Here is a 17241-nt window from a genome sequence, read left to right as displayed (position 1 = left end):
AAAAATTTCTAAAAAAAAAGAAAAAAGAAAAAACCTCAGCTTCCTTGGTTCACACTGAGGACCGTCGGAATTGGTTTTCCTGCAGACGAAGCCACCGGCCTAGCTGCAGTCCTGGGCACATGGGCCTTGTGAGCCCGACTGACTCCTCGGGCCCTGCTGCCCAGCCGCACCTGTGGGTCCCCCTCGAGAGCAGGAGAGGAGCCCCACACGGGGCTGGCGGGCCTTGGGTAGCCATCTGTCCCTGACAGCAGCACCCCCCGGGTCTTGGTATCTGCCGCTCTCAGCTTGTCTACAGGGGCAGGAGGGCCACCTGGTGATCTCCTGGGAGGGGGACGGATGTGGACATACAGTCCACCTTGGGTCAAGGACAGCGCACGTAGCTAGGTCTCTACAGAGCCCTGCCTGTCACCGCACGAGTCCCCCAACATCTCCAGCCCTGCCCGCCCAGGGCGCTGATGCCCGTGTGCCGGGGGGGCTTCGAGGTGCCGGTGCCTGGCTGGAGACTCCACCGTAGGACGTGCCATGGACATGGCTCTCCGGCGTACTCTGTTCACTGTCGCAGCCTGTGTCCTGCCCCGGCCCTCCCTGCTGTGTCAGCCTGCCCCAGGCCTCCACAGACCTCAGCCCAGGTGAGCGGGACCCTGCGCAGCAGCGGCGCAGCAGCCCGGGCCTCGGGCGGCCTGTCCTGGGGCTGGTCTCCAGCTCCTGCGCTCTGGGGCCTAGGCGCGCTGGGCCTCTGTCCTGCTGATGGAAGGCGACACGCAGGCAGAGAAAGGTGAGCTGGGCCACTTCTGGGGGAGAGGATGGTAGCCCTACCCTCCAGACTGAGCCGTTCCCCCAGGGGTCACGGGTGGGGGGGGGGGGAGCAGAACCTCCGGGGGAGGAAGCCCGCCCCGAGCAAGGCCATCAGGATCCTGCGCTCCCGCCCCATGGATGGGCATGGGTGACCCTGAGCACCCAGCGGTGCCGGCCAGGCCCTGCGCACAGAGCTGGGACCCGGTGCCGCTGCCCAGAGCTGCTGTCATGTGCTCCTGGGAGAGGGACTGAGTCACCCATACCTTTCCTCTTTTGCAGAGGCAGCTGATTAGCACATTCCAGGGCCTGGATTGGCTGGGAGGCTGTGGGGTGGAGTCCAAAACCTGGCGGGGCTGGTGGATTAGCAGGCAACTTTGCAGCTCAGGGTGGTCAGTCAAGGCTTAGCAGCCCGGGACATCCCAAAGCTCCCTCTTCCTCTCCTCCTCCCTTCTCTTCTGCTCTCTGCAGGTGGTTGGAGGCTGCTGCCTCCGAAGTGCACCAGACCCTCGAGGTCCTCGGCCACCAAGCCTGCCGGCAGGGGACAGACACCAGTGGGCCAGGCACCCGTTCTCCTAACAGGCTCTCCAGCTCCGTTTTCTGCGGGACTCAAAGCAGGACTAATTGTGTTTCTCGGCCTTTTCCAAAGTAAGCTTTTTGGGTTAAATATTTCGGCCTGCTCCAGTTCCCTAGAAGGCAGAGCCTAACGGCAACGTCGCACAAACCACGTCACTTCACAGGTTTACTTGGGTGTCAGGGACAAGGCTGGATAAACACTAGGTTTGGTCCTGCCTGTGGCTGCATGAAAGATCCACTTTGCCAGATGGTTGGTCTCAGGTTGGATGCTCCCAGCCGGCTTCTGACGCCCCAGGCCGCGCCCTGGTTCAGAGGACATCCTGTGTCCTCAGCAGAACAAAAAGCACAGCAAAGTACTTTCCAGAGAGTCTATGGTGACTGCGGGGCTTTGGGCACCGGTCCCTTCTCAGATCCACATGGAAACCCCAAAGCCACCGATGCCCAAGCTCTCGGCTCACCTCAGTCTGATGGGCCAGGGGCTTCATCACTGGGGTTGCCTACAGGTTTGCACTGGCCTGAGTTGAGCCCAAAGCTGGTCGCTCTCGGGAAATGCTGTACCCGTGGCGGCCTCACTCAGGGTTCTTGGAGGCCAGACAGAACTTTCCACAGCACCAGACTAGGCAATCTTCACATCAAAGGAAAGTTCAGCCTCCTGTAAACAAGCCAGCAGCAGCTACACCGACTCCTCCCAAGTGACCAGGAGTTAAGATCACCTGGCACCACACTCATACTCGGAGCCCCGAAGTGCAGGAACACTGGGTACCAGCGGGTATCAGGGCTCCCGCAGGGCCTGGGCTGGGAGGGGGGTCCCGCGGGGCCAGGCCGCCAGCAGGTGGAGGCTCTGAGACTGGCTGGGAAACCCTTGTCAGGGCGGGGAGTCTGTCCTAGGCGGTGCCCCATTGTTGCACAGCATTCGGCCGAAGGCTTTGCACCTAGAGGGTGTTAAATACATTTGATTTGGTTTTGTTGGATCAAAACCAGCCTGGTGATGCAAGGCTTGCTGGTCACCAGGCTGCCTGCCCCACCCCCGTGCAGAGTACTGGTCAAGTGCTGGTCAATCTTGGTTCTGTCCTCCTTCAGGACTTCGGTGAGACCACCCACGGGGATCTCACCAACGTTATGGGGGAAGCTCCTCCAACAGTCCTGTGTTGACCCCAGCTCCTCAGTACATGATCTTATTTGGAAATACAGTTGTCACAGATGTGACCAGTCAAGATGAGCTCTTCCTGGACCAGGAAGGAGCCTGATCCCATGACTAGTGTCCTTATAAAAAGTGAAAATTTGGGGACACCTGGGTGGCTCAGTGGTTGAGCATCTGCCTTCGGCTCAGGGTGTGATCCTGGGGTCCTGGGATCAAGTTCCACGTCAGGCTCCCCATGGAGAGCCTGCTTCTCCCTCTGCCTGTCTTTCATGAATAAATAAACAAAACCTTAAAAAAAAAAAAAGGAAATTTGGACACAGACACGCACACAGGGAGAAGGCCACATGAACGTGAGGGCAGAGATGGGTGGATATGTCCGTCAACGAGAGAACCCCAAGGAGCACCTCCAGACCCCAGGACGTGGGCCCGGAACAGATTCTCCTTGGAAGGAACCCAGGATGCTGACACCTTGATCTTGGACTTCTGGCCTCTAGAATCATGAGAAAATAAAGTTTTAAGCCCCCAGTCTGGTCCTTTGCAACAGCAGCCCTACCAAATGCAGCCAGCCAACCTCACGGGCTGCAGGGGCTGCCCCCGACCCGACAGGTATGCTCCCACTCGTGCGCGCTCATGTCCACTGGCCCTTCTCCCCACGGAAGCGGAAGCCACCTCCAGACGTGGCTGCTGCGGTGAAGACAGTGAGCGACGGCTCAGCCCTCTGCCGCTTAGCCCCTCCCAGGGGTCTGGGCCGGCCAGAGTGCGCGCCCCCCTAGGGATGTGATGGTCCATCCTGCAGGGCAGACCGATGTTCCCTTCAGTGGGAGCACGCGTGGCCTTGGCAGTAAGTGGCAGGAGCCTGGACCCAGGGGAGAGGCGGGGGTCAAGGGAAACAAGTGTGGGATGGGCTGTGGCGAGCGGAGGCCTTTCTTCAGATTCCAACCTGGGACATTTGTGAGGCGGAGGGCGAAGTGGTGTAGGCCCTGGTGAAGGTGACAAGTGACCGGGAGATACGGACGGGGCTGGGCCTTCTCTGTCATGCTCAGGGCCCTGTGCCTCAGCTGTGGGCAGCCCCTGGCTTTCCCGGAGGTCGAAGCAGCCACCTTCACCAGACATCACGGCCTTTCTTCGGAGTTACCAGGTCTCTGGGAGATGCCTGGGTCTTCTCCGTGACCTTGGTACCCACTTGTCTTCCTTATGGGTCCTGTCCTTCTAGTGCCTTCTCCTGTCCTCTGTAAACACCTTCTAGGCCCAGCTGTGGAGCAGACGACAGTGGCCAGGAAGGACCTGACCCCTTTGGCCGGGGCACAGCAACAGGTGGGTTGAAAGATGAGCCATTAAACATGATCCTGAGCGCAGGGCCAGAGCTGCTCTGTTTCAGCCCCTCCCGGCGTGAGCATGACTGCGCAGCTTTATATAGCGCTGCGAGTCCTATATAAGAGGGACGTGCCCTGGTCACAGGGGAGCACGGGAGCAGGGTGGCACTGGAAAAGACTGCATGCGTTGTGTGACCCGGGCCGGACACGTCCCTTCCCCGAGAAGCAGGGTCCCCACAAGGTGGGCCCTCCACGGCACCCAGGATGCCCAGCAGGACCAGCCGCTATGCCCGCTACAGCCCCCGGCAGCGGCGCAGGCGGCTGCTGGCGGATCGCAGCGTGCGCTTCCCGAATGACGTCCTGTTCCTAGACCACATCCGCCAGGGTGACTTGGAGCAGGTCGGGCGCTTCATCCGGGCTCGGAAAGTCGCCCTGGACACCATCCACCCGTCAGGTGAGTGCCTGCCGGACCAGCGGAGGGTCTGTGGGGTGTCAGGGCAAGGTCTCGGCCTTGACCCCTCGCGCCCTGTCCTGCGCAGGCCTGGCCGCCCTGCACGAAGCAGTGCTCTCTGGAAACCTGGAGTGCGTGAAGCTGCTGGTCAAATACGGCGCAGACATCCACCAGCGGGACGAGACCGGGTGGACACCCCTGCACATCGCCTGCAGTGACGGCTATCCCGACATAGCCAGGTGAGAGGGTCAGGCCAGGGGCTCCAGGACGTGGTCTCCCCGAAGGGGGCCCTGGTCGTACGGCTAGGAACCCTCGGAGCTTCTCGAGTCTCCTTCCTGCCCTCCTGCCTTCCCCAGAGCAAACTAAACTTCCCTCCAGCCTTTGTTTCTGGAGGATCAGGTTTCCTCCTCTTCACCCCTCCTGGAAAAATTAAAACAAAACAAAAACAAAATCAAGATGCCCCTCAGGACTCAGCCTGTGCTCCTCCTGACCGCATCCTCACGGCCAGTTTGCACCCCAGGTACCTCATCTCCCTGGGGGCAGACAGAGACGCCACCAACGATGACGGGGACCTGCCCTCTGACCTCATCGACCCGGACTTCAAGGACCTGGTGGAGCTCTTCCAAGGGACCAAGATGGACTGAGCCCCGCCTGCCCTTCCGGGGCTCCTGCCCCCCAGGTGCCAGGGCCTGTCCCACCGGTGGGGCTGGCAGGCGCCCAGGACCCCGCACCTGGGCACAACCCACCCCTCACACTTCTGGCCTGGCTTTTTCTCCAGGTGAATTTTTTATTGTGACACTTTTTACTTTTTCAATAAATGTCATTCCCTAGCCCCGGTGGTAGCCTCTTTACTGGGGATGGGACCATCTGCTCCCCCGCCTGGCTCATCCGACCCAGGCTGGGGGCCCAGGGGACAGCGCCGGCGCAGTTCCCCCACCCCCCACCTGCCCCCGACTAGACCCCGACCCCGACCCGCGGGCTGTGAGGTCTCCGGCCCGCCAGCCCCGGACCCCCGGGACCCCGCCGCACCCAGCCCTCAGCGGCGCTCCCCGAGGGGGTGCGAACCCCACCCCGCGCCCCGCACCCCGCACCCCCCACCCCCGCCGCGGCCCCGCCCCCACCGAGGCCCCGCCCCGCCGGGCGCGCGCGCCGGCCGTCACGTGCCCTCGCGCTGCCCGCACCTGCGCCTGCGCGCGCCTCGGTGACGTCACTTCCGGCCGGGCCCCAGCTGGCGGCGGCGGCGGCGGCGGCGGCGGCCGAGCGGGCGAGGTGAGACGGGAGCAGGGGCGGGGGCGGAGGCGGGGGCGGGGCGGGCGCGGCCGGGACCCGCCCCGGCGCGGCGGCGGGCGCGGGGAGGGCGCGGCGGGCACCGGCTGGGCTCCGCCGCGCCCGAGTTTCTGGGCCTGCCGGGGGCGCGGGTCGCGCGGCGGGCGGGGCGGCGAGGAGCGGGGCGTGGGGACGTGGCGGGCCCCGCTTCCCCGGGGCCACGGGCTCCACGGGGCCGCCGGGGGCCCGCCCTTTTCGGCCTGTGAAGGGGCGGCCGCCGGGGTGGACAAATGTCTTGCCCTCCGTTTTCCAAAGGGGACGTTCCTGAGGATGCTTCGTGGCTCTCGGAGTGCAGCCGCCGCCCCCCCGCCCCCCCGCCCCCCGCCGAGACTTTCCTTCCTTCCGTTTTCCAGCCTTCCCCGCGGTGCCGGCCTCCGCCCGCAGGTGGTGCGCGGCTAGGTGCGGGGTGGCCAGGGTGCGCGCTGTCTGCAGGGCCCGCCCGCCCCGGGGCTGCGGGGGTGCTGCACGGACGGGGTGGACGCCCCGTGTGGGTCCGAGTCGTGACACCGAGGGTGTGGAGGTGCAGACGCCAGGCCCCCCGGCCAGCCCTGGGAGGCTTCCAAGGAAAGGCGGTCTTTTAGCAGAATCCCAAGGATGAGCAAGATCCTGTTGGGCGGCGGGGACACCTTGAGCAAAGGCCCGAGACGTCAGCGGGGAGCAGCGAGTGAGTTCTGGGGTTGAGAGAGAGAGAAAGAGAGAGAGAGCGAGCAGTGGGAGTGAGGAGGAGCCGGGCAGGAGCCTCCTCCAGGACCCAGGACGGAGGCTTGACGGGGGTGAGCTTAGGGGATGCTGAGGTTTCTGGGTCCGGGGGTAAGGGTGCCCAGGCTCAGGGCTACTGCTTGGGATGCAAGCTGCTGCCATCAGCCAGGAAGGGGGGGCGAGGGCATGCTTCGAGTTTGGATCCGAGGTCTTCAGGGGAATGCCCCTTGGGGCGTCTAGCGCAGCGCTACTCTGGCACCCGTGTCGATAGCAGTTTTTTGTTTTCTTTTTAAGTTTTCATTTATTTATTCATGAGACACAGAGAGAGAGAGAGAGGCAAAAACAGGCAGAGGGAGAAGCAGGCTCCACGCAGGAAGCCCGACGCGGGACTCGATCCCGGGTCTCCAGGATCACGCCCTGGGCTGAAGGCAGGCGCTAAACCGTTGAGCTCCCCCGGGCTGCTCTGCAGATCTTTTTCTAGAAGGCTTAACGGCTGAAAGTGTCCAGTACCGCAGAGACAAGGAATGTCATGGGAAAGTGGAATCCAAGAAAATTCAAGTATCAGAAATTCCAAAGGAAGACAGAACAACCACCGTTTGCATCACTGATTCTAGCTCTAGAACACTCATTGTCACTTTCCCGAACAACAGCATGTCATCTCCTCTCCTGTCCTTAGGCATATGGCTGTGTGCGAGGAAAGAATTTGAGACTGCGGGGCTGGAGGCTGGGCATCGGGTTCCCCATGACCTGTCTCCCGCCCAGGAGGTCTCAGAAAGTCCTTGGTTCCCCTGCAAGAGCAAGGTACAAAACTTATCCATTGGGGGAGACTCCCTCCTCGTCTCTGAGCAGGGCCACGTTGATGCCAAGGGGGCCTGCCAGCGGGTGTGGGAGAGGCCATTGGCAGGCTCTTGGGTGCTCAGGTCGGCTGAGGTGTCTGAGCCTGGCCCTGACTGCTGTGGCCCTGGAGGCTCAGAGGCTAACAGCCACTTGGGGCTCAGACCCTGCTTTGCTGGGTGGCAGCTGGTGGCACTGCAGCCTTTTCACATGTCCTGGGCTTCCGTGGGCCTCCAGGTCCTTGTGAAGGGGCTGGCGCCGCATCTGGTGCACCCAGCACTGTTCTGGACTGTGTGTCATAGTCAGCAATGGCCCTGCCACTCCCAGAAGCGCCCAGTTAGACGGTGTGCTCTTTCTGTGATTGTCCTGTCTGTTGTCAAGCAGGAGAGCCTAGCGCGCATTCTTGGGGACTGCTTTGGCTTAGATGAGTACTGTGAGGCCCAGAGGGGAAAGGGGCTTCCCTGGAGGCAGCAGAGCAAGGGACGGATGATCTCCAGCCACAGAATTGTTTTGGACCTTGCCGTGTGCCCAGCACGTAGCCACTGGCTGCCGTGAGCCCCGCAGAGTGTGCAGTGGGGGGCAGCATGTGGCTCCCTGTGGTGATGGCAGCAGGCAGAGGGGGCTGTGTGTCGGAGACTGTGCTTGGGGGTGGGCTGGAGCCCAGCAGAGACACCTGAAGAAATAGACTGGGCCACGCTGGGGGCTCCATGACAGCACAGGGCCCAGGGTGTGCAGGCGGGGGATTCTTTGGGGAGGGGTGTCAGGACCGGAGTGGGGGAGAGTGGTGCAGGAGACTGTGCTGCCGTACCGGGTGGTAGCTGGCCAAGGGGAGGCTGCGAATGGGAAGAGGTAGCCCGAGAGCACATTGGCGGCTCTGGGAAGGATGGCCCTGGGCTTGCCAAGGGTGGGATCGTGGGCCAGAGGAGACCATTGTTGTGTCATTAGATCTGAGACACCAGGAACTGAGCTGCCCCTCACATCACTGTCACCCGAACCCGTAGGACACTGGCAAACGTCAACATACTGGCAATTGCCAGGTGTGGCGATACTTCAAAACCATTAAAGTGAAAAAAGTATCTTGGAGTTGATGGGACTAAGTGTATATAGTAAGATTTTAAGGTCCAGAGTTGAAAAAATAACTTTTTGAAAAGATTTTATCTGTGGGAGAGAGAGGGTGCGCCCAGGAGCATGAGCAGAGGGGAGGTGCAGAGGAAGAGGGAGAAGCAGAGTCCCCCCCCCCCCCGCCCCCGCCCCAAGCAGGGAGCTCCACCCGCGATCATGGCCTGAGCTGAAGGCGGATGGAGCCACGCGGGTGCCCCCAGAGCTGGGAAGTAGTTGCGCTTCATAGTCCTTGTGAGCAGAAGAGGGAAGACAGATGAGAGGAGGGGTCTCTGGCCTGGGCGTCTGGCCGGCAGCCCCTGCCCCCTGCGCACCGGGCTTTCGTCCTCCTGGACTTGAGGCTCCGTGGTCCTCGTGGCGTGGCCTGTCTTGCTAGGGGTCCTTGGCCACTGGCCCCAGTGCGCTGGTCACTTGGCCCCTCCACACCTGCCTCTTCCGTGGCCGTGGTCAGCCCGGCCTCCAGCCTCCCTTCAGAGCTGCTCCTCCCCACGGCAGCCTCGCTGACCACCCACTTCCTCCCCGTGTTCCACGGAGACCATTCCTGCTGAGCAGGTTTGTCACGCTGGTCCAGTGGTCGCTTAGGTCCAGGTTGTACTTGACTCCAGCTGTTCCCTTAGATGGGTCTCCGCCGACCTGAGCCTCTGTGGCTTGGCCTCTGCTGGGGCTGCTCCCAGCCTGCTCCTGGCCCCAGGCTTCCATCCTCTGTCCTTTTGGGTCACTTCCTTTTGCTCAGCCTCAGTGCTAGGATTTGCCTGCTCTTGTGTGGTTCATGTTCCCAGCGGTGTCAACTTCAGTGGCGAGAGTGGGCCCGACATAGGCCACCTTTTCTGGTGGCTCTTCCTTTAGGTGCTCATGAGTGACGCCTTTCTGGCCGCTCTTGTGTGCCTCCCAGTGGCCTCATGGCCCTTGTGTCAGACACGTACCCGGGACTAGAATGGTTTGTCAGGGTGTGCGTGATTATTCATGTATTTTTTTTTTTTAAGATTTTAGGGGCTCCCTGGGTGGCTCAGCAGTTTAGTGCCTGCCTTTGGGCATGATCCTGGGGTCCCTGGGTCAGGTCCCGCGTCGGGCTCCCTGCGTGGAGCCTGCTTCTGCCTCTGCCTATATTTCTGTCTTTCTTTGTGTCTCTCATGAATAAATAAAATATATTTTTTAAAGATTTTATTTATTTTTTCATGATAGTCACAGAGGAGAGAGAGAGAGAGGCAGAGACACAGGCAGAGGGAGAAGCAGGCTCCATGCACCGGGAGCCTGACGTGAGATTCGATCCCGGGTCTCCAGGATCGCGCCCTGGGCCAAAGGCAGGCGCCAAACCGCTGCGCCACCCAGGGATCCCATATTTTTTAAAAATATTTTACTTCTTTACTGACGAGAGACACAGAGAGCGAGGCACAGACACAGGCAGAGGAAGAAACAGGCTCCACGCAGGGAGCCTGACGTGGGACTCCATCCCGGGTCTCCAGGATCACGCCCTGGGCTGAAGGCAGTGCTAAGCTGCTGAGCCACCTGGGCTGCCTCTAAAATGTCATTTTATTTGTTCTTCTGGCCCCCGGGCTCTGAGAACCCACTGAAGGTATGACTCCGGGCAAAGGTGCTTCCTAGTTTAGTTTATCCAGGGTACCAGAAATCTCCCTAACTGAAGTAGGACGTCCGTACGGGCGGGCCTTTGGTGACAGAGGCCCAGGCCTGGGACAGGGAGCACATGTCATGCTGCTGCTTTAGTCAGGAACCGGGGGCAGCCGGGCTGGGTCCTCCAGGTGGGGCCCTAGTGCTCCGGTCACAGGTACTCCCGCGCAGGCCCACTGCCCTGGGGCCAGCCCAGATGAGGCCTTCGGTCTGCAGAGACAGAGGAGCAGGTGAGGTGTCCAGAGACCCCCACTGTGGCAGGTGTGTGCAGGGTGGCGGGAGCCGAGAGGGTAAGCACCTGGGTTAGCCTGAGAGGGTGAGTAGGGGACCCTGAGATGAGGGCCCCGGGCCCATGAAGGCCAGTGGTCCCCAGGGGCTGTGACTGGGCAGTGGGGGGGGCAGGCTGCCCTGCGGGGAGAGGCCTGAAGTGGGGCAGGGGAGGCACGAAGGGCAGGTGCCCTGCGGCCGGGGTCTCCCAGGTTGAGGGGGACAAGCTGGGAGAGGGGCAGGAGATGACGAGGGCCTGGCTGAGGGCAGGCAGGGGCTGGCCCGTCCTCCTGGAGCTTCACGCCTTGTGCCGCTGAGGACAGCCCGAGTATCTCAGGGTGTCCTCGGCCAGAGTGGGCCTTTCCTCTGCTCTGGTGTTCGGGGGGCTGGTGCCTGGGAAAGAGGACCATGGGCAGCGAGACCCCAGAGTCCGGGAAAGAAGTCACTTTGCGAGGGGCAGGGCAGGGTTCGGGGTCCCCTGTGTCCTGGAAGCTGGCCGTATGCTCAGTCGCCCTTGTTTGGAACTTGGCTTGTGTTTACCCGTGCAGGTGTTCAAACGCTGGATCATTTATGAGATGACCGAGCAAAGTAGGGAGCAAGTGCACCCAGCGCCCCATCTTTCCGGGCCTCTGGGAAGGTCTGCAGCTACATGCTGTGGGCTGTGTGGGGCCCCAGGGCCCCCCAGTACCTAGGGGCAACCTGTCCTGGGGCCGGCCCGGGACAGGCCGCTCCCTGGCCGTGTGCTATTCTCAGCCAGAGGGGGCACGTCCAGCTGGCTATGGTGACACTGAGCCTGAAGATACCCCCCCACCCCGGGGGGCTAAAACCTGAGCTGAGGGAGGCTGTGAACGGGCAGCAACCCCGGGCTCTCTGTCCCTGGGTCAGGCCTTCCCCCAGCCTCCCGTCTGTGCTGGGGCCCCAGGCCCCGGAGGCTGCGCATGCCCTGCATCCCCTGGGCCCCGGCCTCCGCCGGGCTCCTCACCCAGACGCACGTCCCTGTTTTGCGGGTGGGAACCAGACTCAGTGGAAACAGGGCGCCGGCCCTGCGGCAGGAAGGCAGAGTTAGGGTCCTGGGGTCGCTGAGCCCTTCCTGACGGGTGTTCTGTCCTCTGGAAAGGCGGCCCCAGGGCACTGCTGCTGGCGCCACCAGGCTGCCTACCGCAGGGGAAGGGCTCCCCGGCGGCAGGGGTCCCGGCCCAGGGGTGCTGGGGACTCGGCTGTTCCTAGTGGACGGCAGGTTGCTGGCCCCCGGCCTCACGGGGTTGTGTCTGCCCGGCTTGTGGCCTCCTCTGGAGGGGTTCCTGGTAGGCCGCGAGCCCGGAGCAGTTTGTCGGGAGCTTGAGAGAGGAAGTAGACCGCCCGCGCCTCCCCGAGCCTCCCCTCCCCGCAGCCCCGTAGCCCCGTGGAGACGGTGACTGTCCCGCTCCCGGCCCTCCTTCCCTTTCAGAGGCCGAGGGGACCCGGCAGTGCAGCGCAAGGACCAGACGCCCCCGCGATGACCAGGTGGGTCTCGGGCAGTGGCGCGACCTCCCCCGGGGGAGGGGAGGGGAGAGGGTGGGCCCCGCTGCCCCCAGCCCACCCTCATGTGCCGGGCACCCCCAGTTCCCCTGTCTCCAGAGTCGTCTACAACGGCAAGAGGAACAGTAGCCCCCGGTCTCCCCCCAGTAGCACCGAGATCTTCACCCCGGCCCATGAGGAGAATGTGCGCTTCATTTACGAAGGTACGTGGGGAGCTCCCCAGAGCCCTCCTCCTCTGCACCCCGCCCTCAGGGCCGGGGGCCAGGTCCACAGGGGACTTGCCTGGTGAGGAGACTGGTGCTGCCAGTGGGGGCAGGCAGCTCCTCGGGGGAGGAGCATGGGAGCTGGGCAGGTCTGCAGGGGCGGGAGCCGCGTGCAGGACGGGCAAGTAGGGGCAGCCATGTGTCGTGACCGTGTGCCAGGAGGCAGGGGCTGGGGGAGCAGGGAAAGGTGCGGAGCCTGAGTGGAGGATCGAGAGCCCATGGGCCCCGGTCACGGTACAGATGCGGGCGGGCCCCCTAGGAGCCGGGATGGGTGTAGGGAGGGGAGAGGGGTGCTTTGAGGACAGCCTCAGGTCGGGAGCAGGCCGGCGGGGGGGCTGCGGGCTGTGAGGTGGGGGGTGAGGGGAGGGCCGGGGAGGGGTGCGGGGCTGACCGCTTGGACCCGGCCCGCTGCGCAGCCATCTGGGGGCTCTGATGCCACCTCGTTGCTTCTGGCAGCCTGGCAGGGCGTGGAGCGAGATCTGCGGAGCCAGATGTCAGGCAGCGAGCGGGGCCTGGTGGAGGAGTACGTGGAGAAGGTCCCTAACCCCAGTCTGAAGAGTGAGTGGAGGAGCGGACCTAGCAGGGAGTGGCCTGGCCAGGGGCAGTGCTGGGGGGCGGGCAGGAAGGCCCCTCTACTTGGGAGGCGGTCTGGGGCGCAGGCCCTGCCTCCCATCTGTGCCCCCACTGACCACTCTATCCCCCCACAGCCTTCAAGCCCATTGACCTGAGTGACCTGAAGCGCCGGAACACGCCGGACACCAAGAAGTCCTGAAGGGCACTGGGGTCCCTCCCCTGGCCTCTGGGAGACCGGGTGCCGCCTCATGGTGGTCTCCTGTGGGCCCAGCTCCTGGGAAGGGGGGGGGACGTGCGCCCGCAGGGCTGTCAACCCCAGGACCAGGAGGGGCGTGGTCAGTGGCCAGGGCTTGCCCTTCCTCCCCAAGGCCCCTCCTTTCTTCTCAGGGGCCGTCAGGCTGCCCCTGTCCCTGGGGGGGGTCTGGGCCCCGCCAGCCCCGGCTCTCCCCCTGGTTGTGTCTAGAGCTACGTGCTCTGCCCCCACCCCAGGGCCTTGACCCTGACTCCCCTCCGCTTCCCATCACCTTCCACCGCCCCTCCCCCCCAGCTTTTCCAAGGTCAGGAAGGCAATGAGGGCCCTCTGCTGTCCCCCGGGCTGGTGGGCCCAGGCTTGTCCCTAAGGTGGCCCGTCTCACACCCCGTGTCCCCCCCCACCCTCTGCTGCTTTTCCATCCTGGACACATTGGGGAGCGTCTAATTCTTCACCCTGCTGTCCAGCCTGGCCCGTCCTCCCCTGCATCAGCTTCAGGATGGCAGCAGCTCTCCAGGCCTGCGATGCCACCGAGCACCCCCCTCCACGAGGGTCCTGGGCAGCCAGGCCTACCCCCTTGCTGTGTGCGGCCCCGTGGCCCCGGCAGTCCCTTTGGACAGGGGCATGGGGCTGATCCTGGCCCCGAACTATGTGCCAGGGTGGTCACCAGGGTCCCCTGTTGTTCCTGTGCCCTCCAAAAGCCAAGTGTCTATGACTGGAGCCCAAGGGCCAGTGAATAAAGGCAGGTGGCACTGGATTGGCCCCTTGGTCTGTCAGGCCCCTGTCCCAGCAGCCCACTCAGGGCTGGACGTCCAGGGTCGTGCTCCAGGCTGCTGAACCCAGAAATTCCATCTGGTCCCTGAGTTCTTCTAGGGGGTGCTCAAGCCTCCTGGGGGGGGGCACTGGGAGGCAGAGGGTGGGGGGTTTCTGGAGGAGGGAGGCTGAGGCAGCCTTCCTGTGTTCTTCAAGGGACCAGCCCCCTCCGGGTGGGGGCCCTGGACCTACACACTGGCCCCAGGGGAAGGATGGCCACTGGGCCCCGAGAGACCCAGGCGCACTTGACCTTCAGACCTGGAAAGCCCTGCTAGGCCAGGCCCAGATAGCCAAACGAATTTATTTTGGGAACACCCTTTCCTGGAAGAGTATTCTGAGGCCCTACAGGTGACTCCAGGAGGTGTCTTCTTCGGCATGGGGGGGTGGTCCCCAGGGACAGGGCGCAGGAAGGACAAGTCATGTAATAAACAGCTGCCTGGGCTCGCTGCCAGTGGGCGCTGGCTGGTGCCGGGCCCTGAGCCAAGTCTCTAACCACATGGCCTTGTTTGCTCCCCGGGGACCTGTGGGGTGTTTTGCTGAGGGGTTGGGATACCTACAGCTCCCCTCCTTGGCCTCTTGTGCGATGTGATAGCTGTGGGCCTGTACCCCCCTGCGGACCACAGGGGACCCCGCAAAGGCTTGTCACTCAGCGTCCCTGCCAACCTAGCTGCTTTGGGAGGCGGAGGCCCTCAGGCTGTGGTCTTTCTGCCAAGAACACCTTGGAGGTGGGAATGTGCTTAGGAGTCCACGCGCTAGGAGGGCGCAGCCCGGCTGGGGGCAGGGGCAGGGAGGCATGCTGCTGGGTGTGCAGACGTCCCTGACGGGGTGGGGGTGGGGTCACTCCGTGTGGCCCTAAAGGGGGTCGTGGGGACCAGGGGCCGGCGTGGGTGGAGGGGGAGGTGGGGCACAGGTGGTGGGAGGGCGGAGGGCCCGCCTCTCTGAGGGGCACGAGCTGTCTGGGCTGAGGGCAGCCCCAGCTGCTCCCTGTCCAGGGTGCGGGGGGCCCTCACCAGGCCCGGGCTGCGTGGCACTGCCGCAGACTCCGCCTCGGGTGCAGGGAGGATGGGAGCATCGGTTTGGCCCTCGGTTTACTCTGCACATGCGCACATCACTTCCAATCACTGTTGACAACTCCGTGGGGCAAGTTCTAACCACCCTACGTCTGCAAGTGAAATGGTGACCTTTTGGAGACGGGTCCTACTCAAATTTTTAGGCTTTTAATTTTGTTTTGTTTATTAATTTTTTTTTTAATTTTTATTTATTTATGATAGTCACAGAGAGAGAGAGAGAGAGAGAGAGAGGCAGAGACACAGGCAGAGGGAGAAGCAGGCTCCATGCACCGGGAGCCTGATGTGGGATTCGATCCCGGGTCTCCAGGATCGCGCCCTGGGCCAAAGGCAGGCGCTAAACCGCTGCGCCACCCAGAGATCCCTAATTTTGTTTTGTTTAGATTTTACTTATTTATTCATGAGAGACACAGAGCGAGGCAGAGACACAGCAGAGGGAGAAGCAGGCTCCCTGTGGGGAGCCCGATGCAGGGCTTGATCCCAGGACCCTGGGGTCATGGCCTGCGCTGAAGGCAGGTGCTCAGCTGCTGAGCCAGCCAGGCGTCCCTGGACTTTTAATTTTATCAGTTTTAATTCAGTAAATACTGAACATGTGCTCTGAGCATGTTTATGTGTATTGAGCATGAACAGCAATCCCCAAATACCTGCTCCCCAGTCCGTGTTCCCTTGACACCTTAACCTGCGGGTTATGGCCCCGGGGCGGGAAGGCCAGGTGTAGCTGTGTCCACTGCCCACCTGCCCCGCTGTGTCCCCTGCCCCGTCTATGCATTGAAGGGCCTTGGCTGCTTCAAGATGGAGTTTCCTGAATTCCAGGTTTGACTGGTCACGTCCTGGCAACCGGCTTCTCTGTCCCCTGCGTTTCTTTTTTATTTGTTTGTTTGTTCATGAGAGACACAGAGAGAGAGAGGCAGAGACACAGGCGGAGGGAGAAGCAGGCTCCATGCAGGGAGCCCGACTGGGACTCCAGGATCAGGCCCTGGGCTGAAGGTGGCGCTAAGCCGCTGAGCCACCCGGGGTGTCCTGTCCCCTGCATCTCTGTAAATAAGAGATCTGGAGGCTCCATGGGATTCCTGGGGTGACACCTTGGATGTGAAAGGACTGCTCTGGCTGTCATGTGGGGAACAGACCGGGGGCGGGGGGAGGGCAGAGACCTCCCCAAGCTACCTTGGGACTGTGGGAAGAGGAAGCTGAGTGGGGGGCTTGGGGAACTCTAGGAGGTGCAGATTTGGGGGGCCCAGGGGCTGGAGATGGGGAATCGTCTAGACAGTGGTAGTTTTCACCTAGGATGAGGGAAGAAGGTGGACTGTTCCGGGCGCTGTGGGCGAGGAGGGGAGGGGGTAGTGGGGGGGGAAGGGGACTGAGCAGTGCAAAGAGCTCAGGGAAGGCAAGCAGGGACAGGGCCCGAGGCTGAGGCTGTCCAAGCGTCCAGGAAGAGGGGAGGCTGTGCGGGGAGTGCACCAGCCGCCTCCCCCCCCCAGACAACCATTTCTAAGTCTTCAGCTGATTGATTGTATTTCTATTTCTAGATGGCAAACACACAGTGCTCTCGGTTTTCCTACTTCATTCTTGTCCCCGCTGCCACTATACAGACACGTCCTTCCCCCCCACCATCCTCCCTAGATGGCTCTTTTCTCCTCTCCTAACTTTGGTTACATCATCCTGCAGTATTTACATTATGATGTCTATGTTTGTAATTCAGAGTTAAACCATGTGGTGAATTATGACTTTTTGCCCAACTTTTTGTTTTCCTTGAAGTTACTAATGGCCTTCTTTTTTCATCTACTTAGTTTCCTATGTACTAACACTAATTACGTTTTGAACTCTCCACCAGGTCATTTAAATTTCTCGTCAGTGTACTTACTTTGGTCCCCTTTAGGGTAGTCTGGGGGAGCTTTCTGCCTGCTTGATGTCCCCTTGCCCAGTGATGCACTCATCTGCCTTCCTGGGGGTGACCTCTCCACTCTCCCAGGTCTGATCCCTGTTTATTGTTTTTTTGTTTTGTTTTGATCCCTGTTTATTGTAGTCTAGGTTTTCCCCTTTGCTGTTTCTCACACTCTTTAGTAGCACGTGTGTATACGTGTGCACACCTGCACGGCAGGATCCATATAGTCCTTTGGAGGCCTGGAGTGAAGGACTGCAGAGGCGACGGAAGAGCCCCAGGGCCTGGGGTGCCCATTTTCCTGGACAGGGGCTATCATGTGGGTGCTGGGCTCAGCGGCTCGTGCCCCCGCCTCCCCACCTGCCCCCCGCCTGGTCGGAGCCGATGCTTATTGGCCAATAGGCCGGGCAGGTCCAGCCCCCGCCAGGCCTCTGCCTCTGCCCTCCCCTCTCCCGGTTGGCTCCGGTTCCCTTGGGGACAGGGCCAAGGGTGAAGGAGGGTGAGGGCGCAGGGAGTCAGGGTAGAGAGGGCTGTCAGGAGGCCACTGGGTGGGTGACGCCCCCCCGGCAGTCACCAACCCCTGGCTCAGCTGGCGTGAAGGAGAACTGCCACTGTCCCGTACTAACTTGTGCCCTCGTGGGCTTCCAGGCATCAAAGTCCGGCAGGGGCCTGGGGCCGGGGCTCGCGTGGGCTGGGGGAAGCCGTGGCCTGCGGCCTCCAGTCGGGCCCTCCCT

General features: G+C 62.3%; 2 protein-coding genes across 8 annotated transcripts; both read left to right on the top strand.

The window, feature by feature from the left end:
- Positions 1–1149: 1149 nt before the first annotated feature.
- PPP1R27 (protein phosphatase 1 regulatory subunit 27) lies at positions 1150–5103 on the top strand. 3 transcript variants are annotated; one of them, XM_072781997.1, is made up of 4 exons: positions 1150–1440; positions 3756–4276; positions 4362–4512; positions 4782–5103. In XM_072781997.1, the coding sequence occupies exons 2-4, from the start codon at positions 4087–4089 to the stop codon at positions 4915–4917; spliced, it is 477 nt and encodes a 158-aa protein (XP_072638098.1). In that variant the 5' UTR covers positions 1150–1440; positions 3756–4086; the 3' UTR covers positions 4918–5103. The 3 variants fall into 3 exon arrangements, with proteins under 3 accessions (XP_072638098.1, XP_072638099.1, XP_072638097.1); XM_072781998.1 differs by having other exon boundaries at positions 1167–4276; positions 4794–5103; XM_072781996.1 differs by having other exon boundaries at positions 1167–4276.
- A 366-nt stretch (positions 5104–5469) lies between these two features.
- Positions 5470–14053, top strand: MCRIP1 (MAPK regulated corepressor interacting protein 1). Of its 5 annotated transcripts, none has more exons than XM_072781987.1 (7): positions 5476–5542; positions 6181–6263; positions 6975–7099; positions 11592–11647; positions 11747–11865; positions 12382–12483; positions 12633–14053. In XM_072781987.1, the coding sequence occupies exons 2-7, from the start codon at positions 6194–6196 to the stop codon at positions 12695–12697; spliced, it is 537 nt and encodes a 178-aa protein (XP_072638088.1). In that variant the 5' UTR covers positions 5476–5542; positions 6181–6193; the 3' UTR covers positions 12698–14053. The 5 variants fall into 5 exon arrangements, with proteins under 5 accessions (XP_072638090.1, XP_072638088.1, XP_072638089.1 ...); XM_072781986.1 differs by having other exon boundaries at positions 5486–5542; positions 6184–6263; XM_072781989.1 differs by lacking the exon at positions 6181–6263 and having other exon boundaries at positions 5470–5542.
- Positions 14054–17241: the final 3188 nt, after the last annotated feature.

Source organism: Canis lupus, chromosome 16, assembly GCF_048164855.1.
Source record: "Canis lupus baileyi chromosome 16, mCanLup2.hap1, whole genome shotgun sequence".
NCBI classification, from domain to species: domain Eukaryota; kingdom Metazoa; phylum Chordata; class Mammalia; order Carnivora; family Canidae; genus Canis; species Canis lupus.
The sequence above is the reverse complement of the archived record's forward strand: the minus strand, read 5'-3'. Positions and strand labels throughout refer to the sequence as shown.

What these genes read in the sequence shown, in the direction of transcription:
- PPP1R27 (XM_072781997.1), top strand. Translation starts at nt 4,087, where the DNA reads ATGCCCAGCAGGACCAGCCGCTATGCCCGCTACAGCCCCCGGCAGCGG. An exon ending in GGACACCATCCACCCGTCAG is followed by an intron (nt 4,277 to 4,361) that starts GTGAGTGCCTGC and finishes TGTCCTGCGCAG; the next exon opens with GCCTGGCCGCCCTGCACGAA. An exon ending in GGCTATCCCGACATAGCCAG is followed by an intron (nt 4,513 to 4,781) that starts GTGAGAGGGTCA and finishes CCTCACGGCCAG; the next exon opens with TTTGCACCCCAGGTACCTCA.
- MCRIP1 (XM_072781987.1), top strand. Translation starts at nt 6,194, where the DNA reads ATGAGCAAGATCCTGTTGGGCGGCGGGGACACCTTGAGCAAAGGCCCG. An exon ending in TGTGCGCTTCATTTACGAAG is followed by an intron (nt 11,866 to 12,381) that starts GTACGTGGGGAG and finishes TGCTTCTGGCAG; the next exon opens with CCTGGCAGGGCGTGGAGCGA. An exon ending in CCCTAACCCCAGTCTGAAGA is followed by an intron (nt 12,484 to 12,632) that starts GTGAGTGGAGGA and finishes ATCCCCCCACAG; the next exon opens with CCTTCAAGCCCATTGACCTG.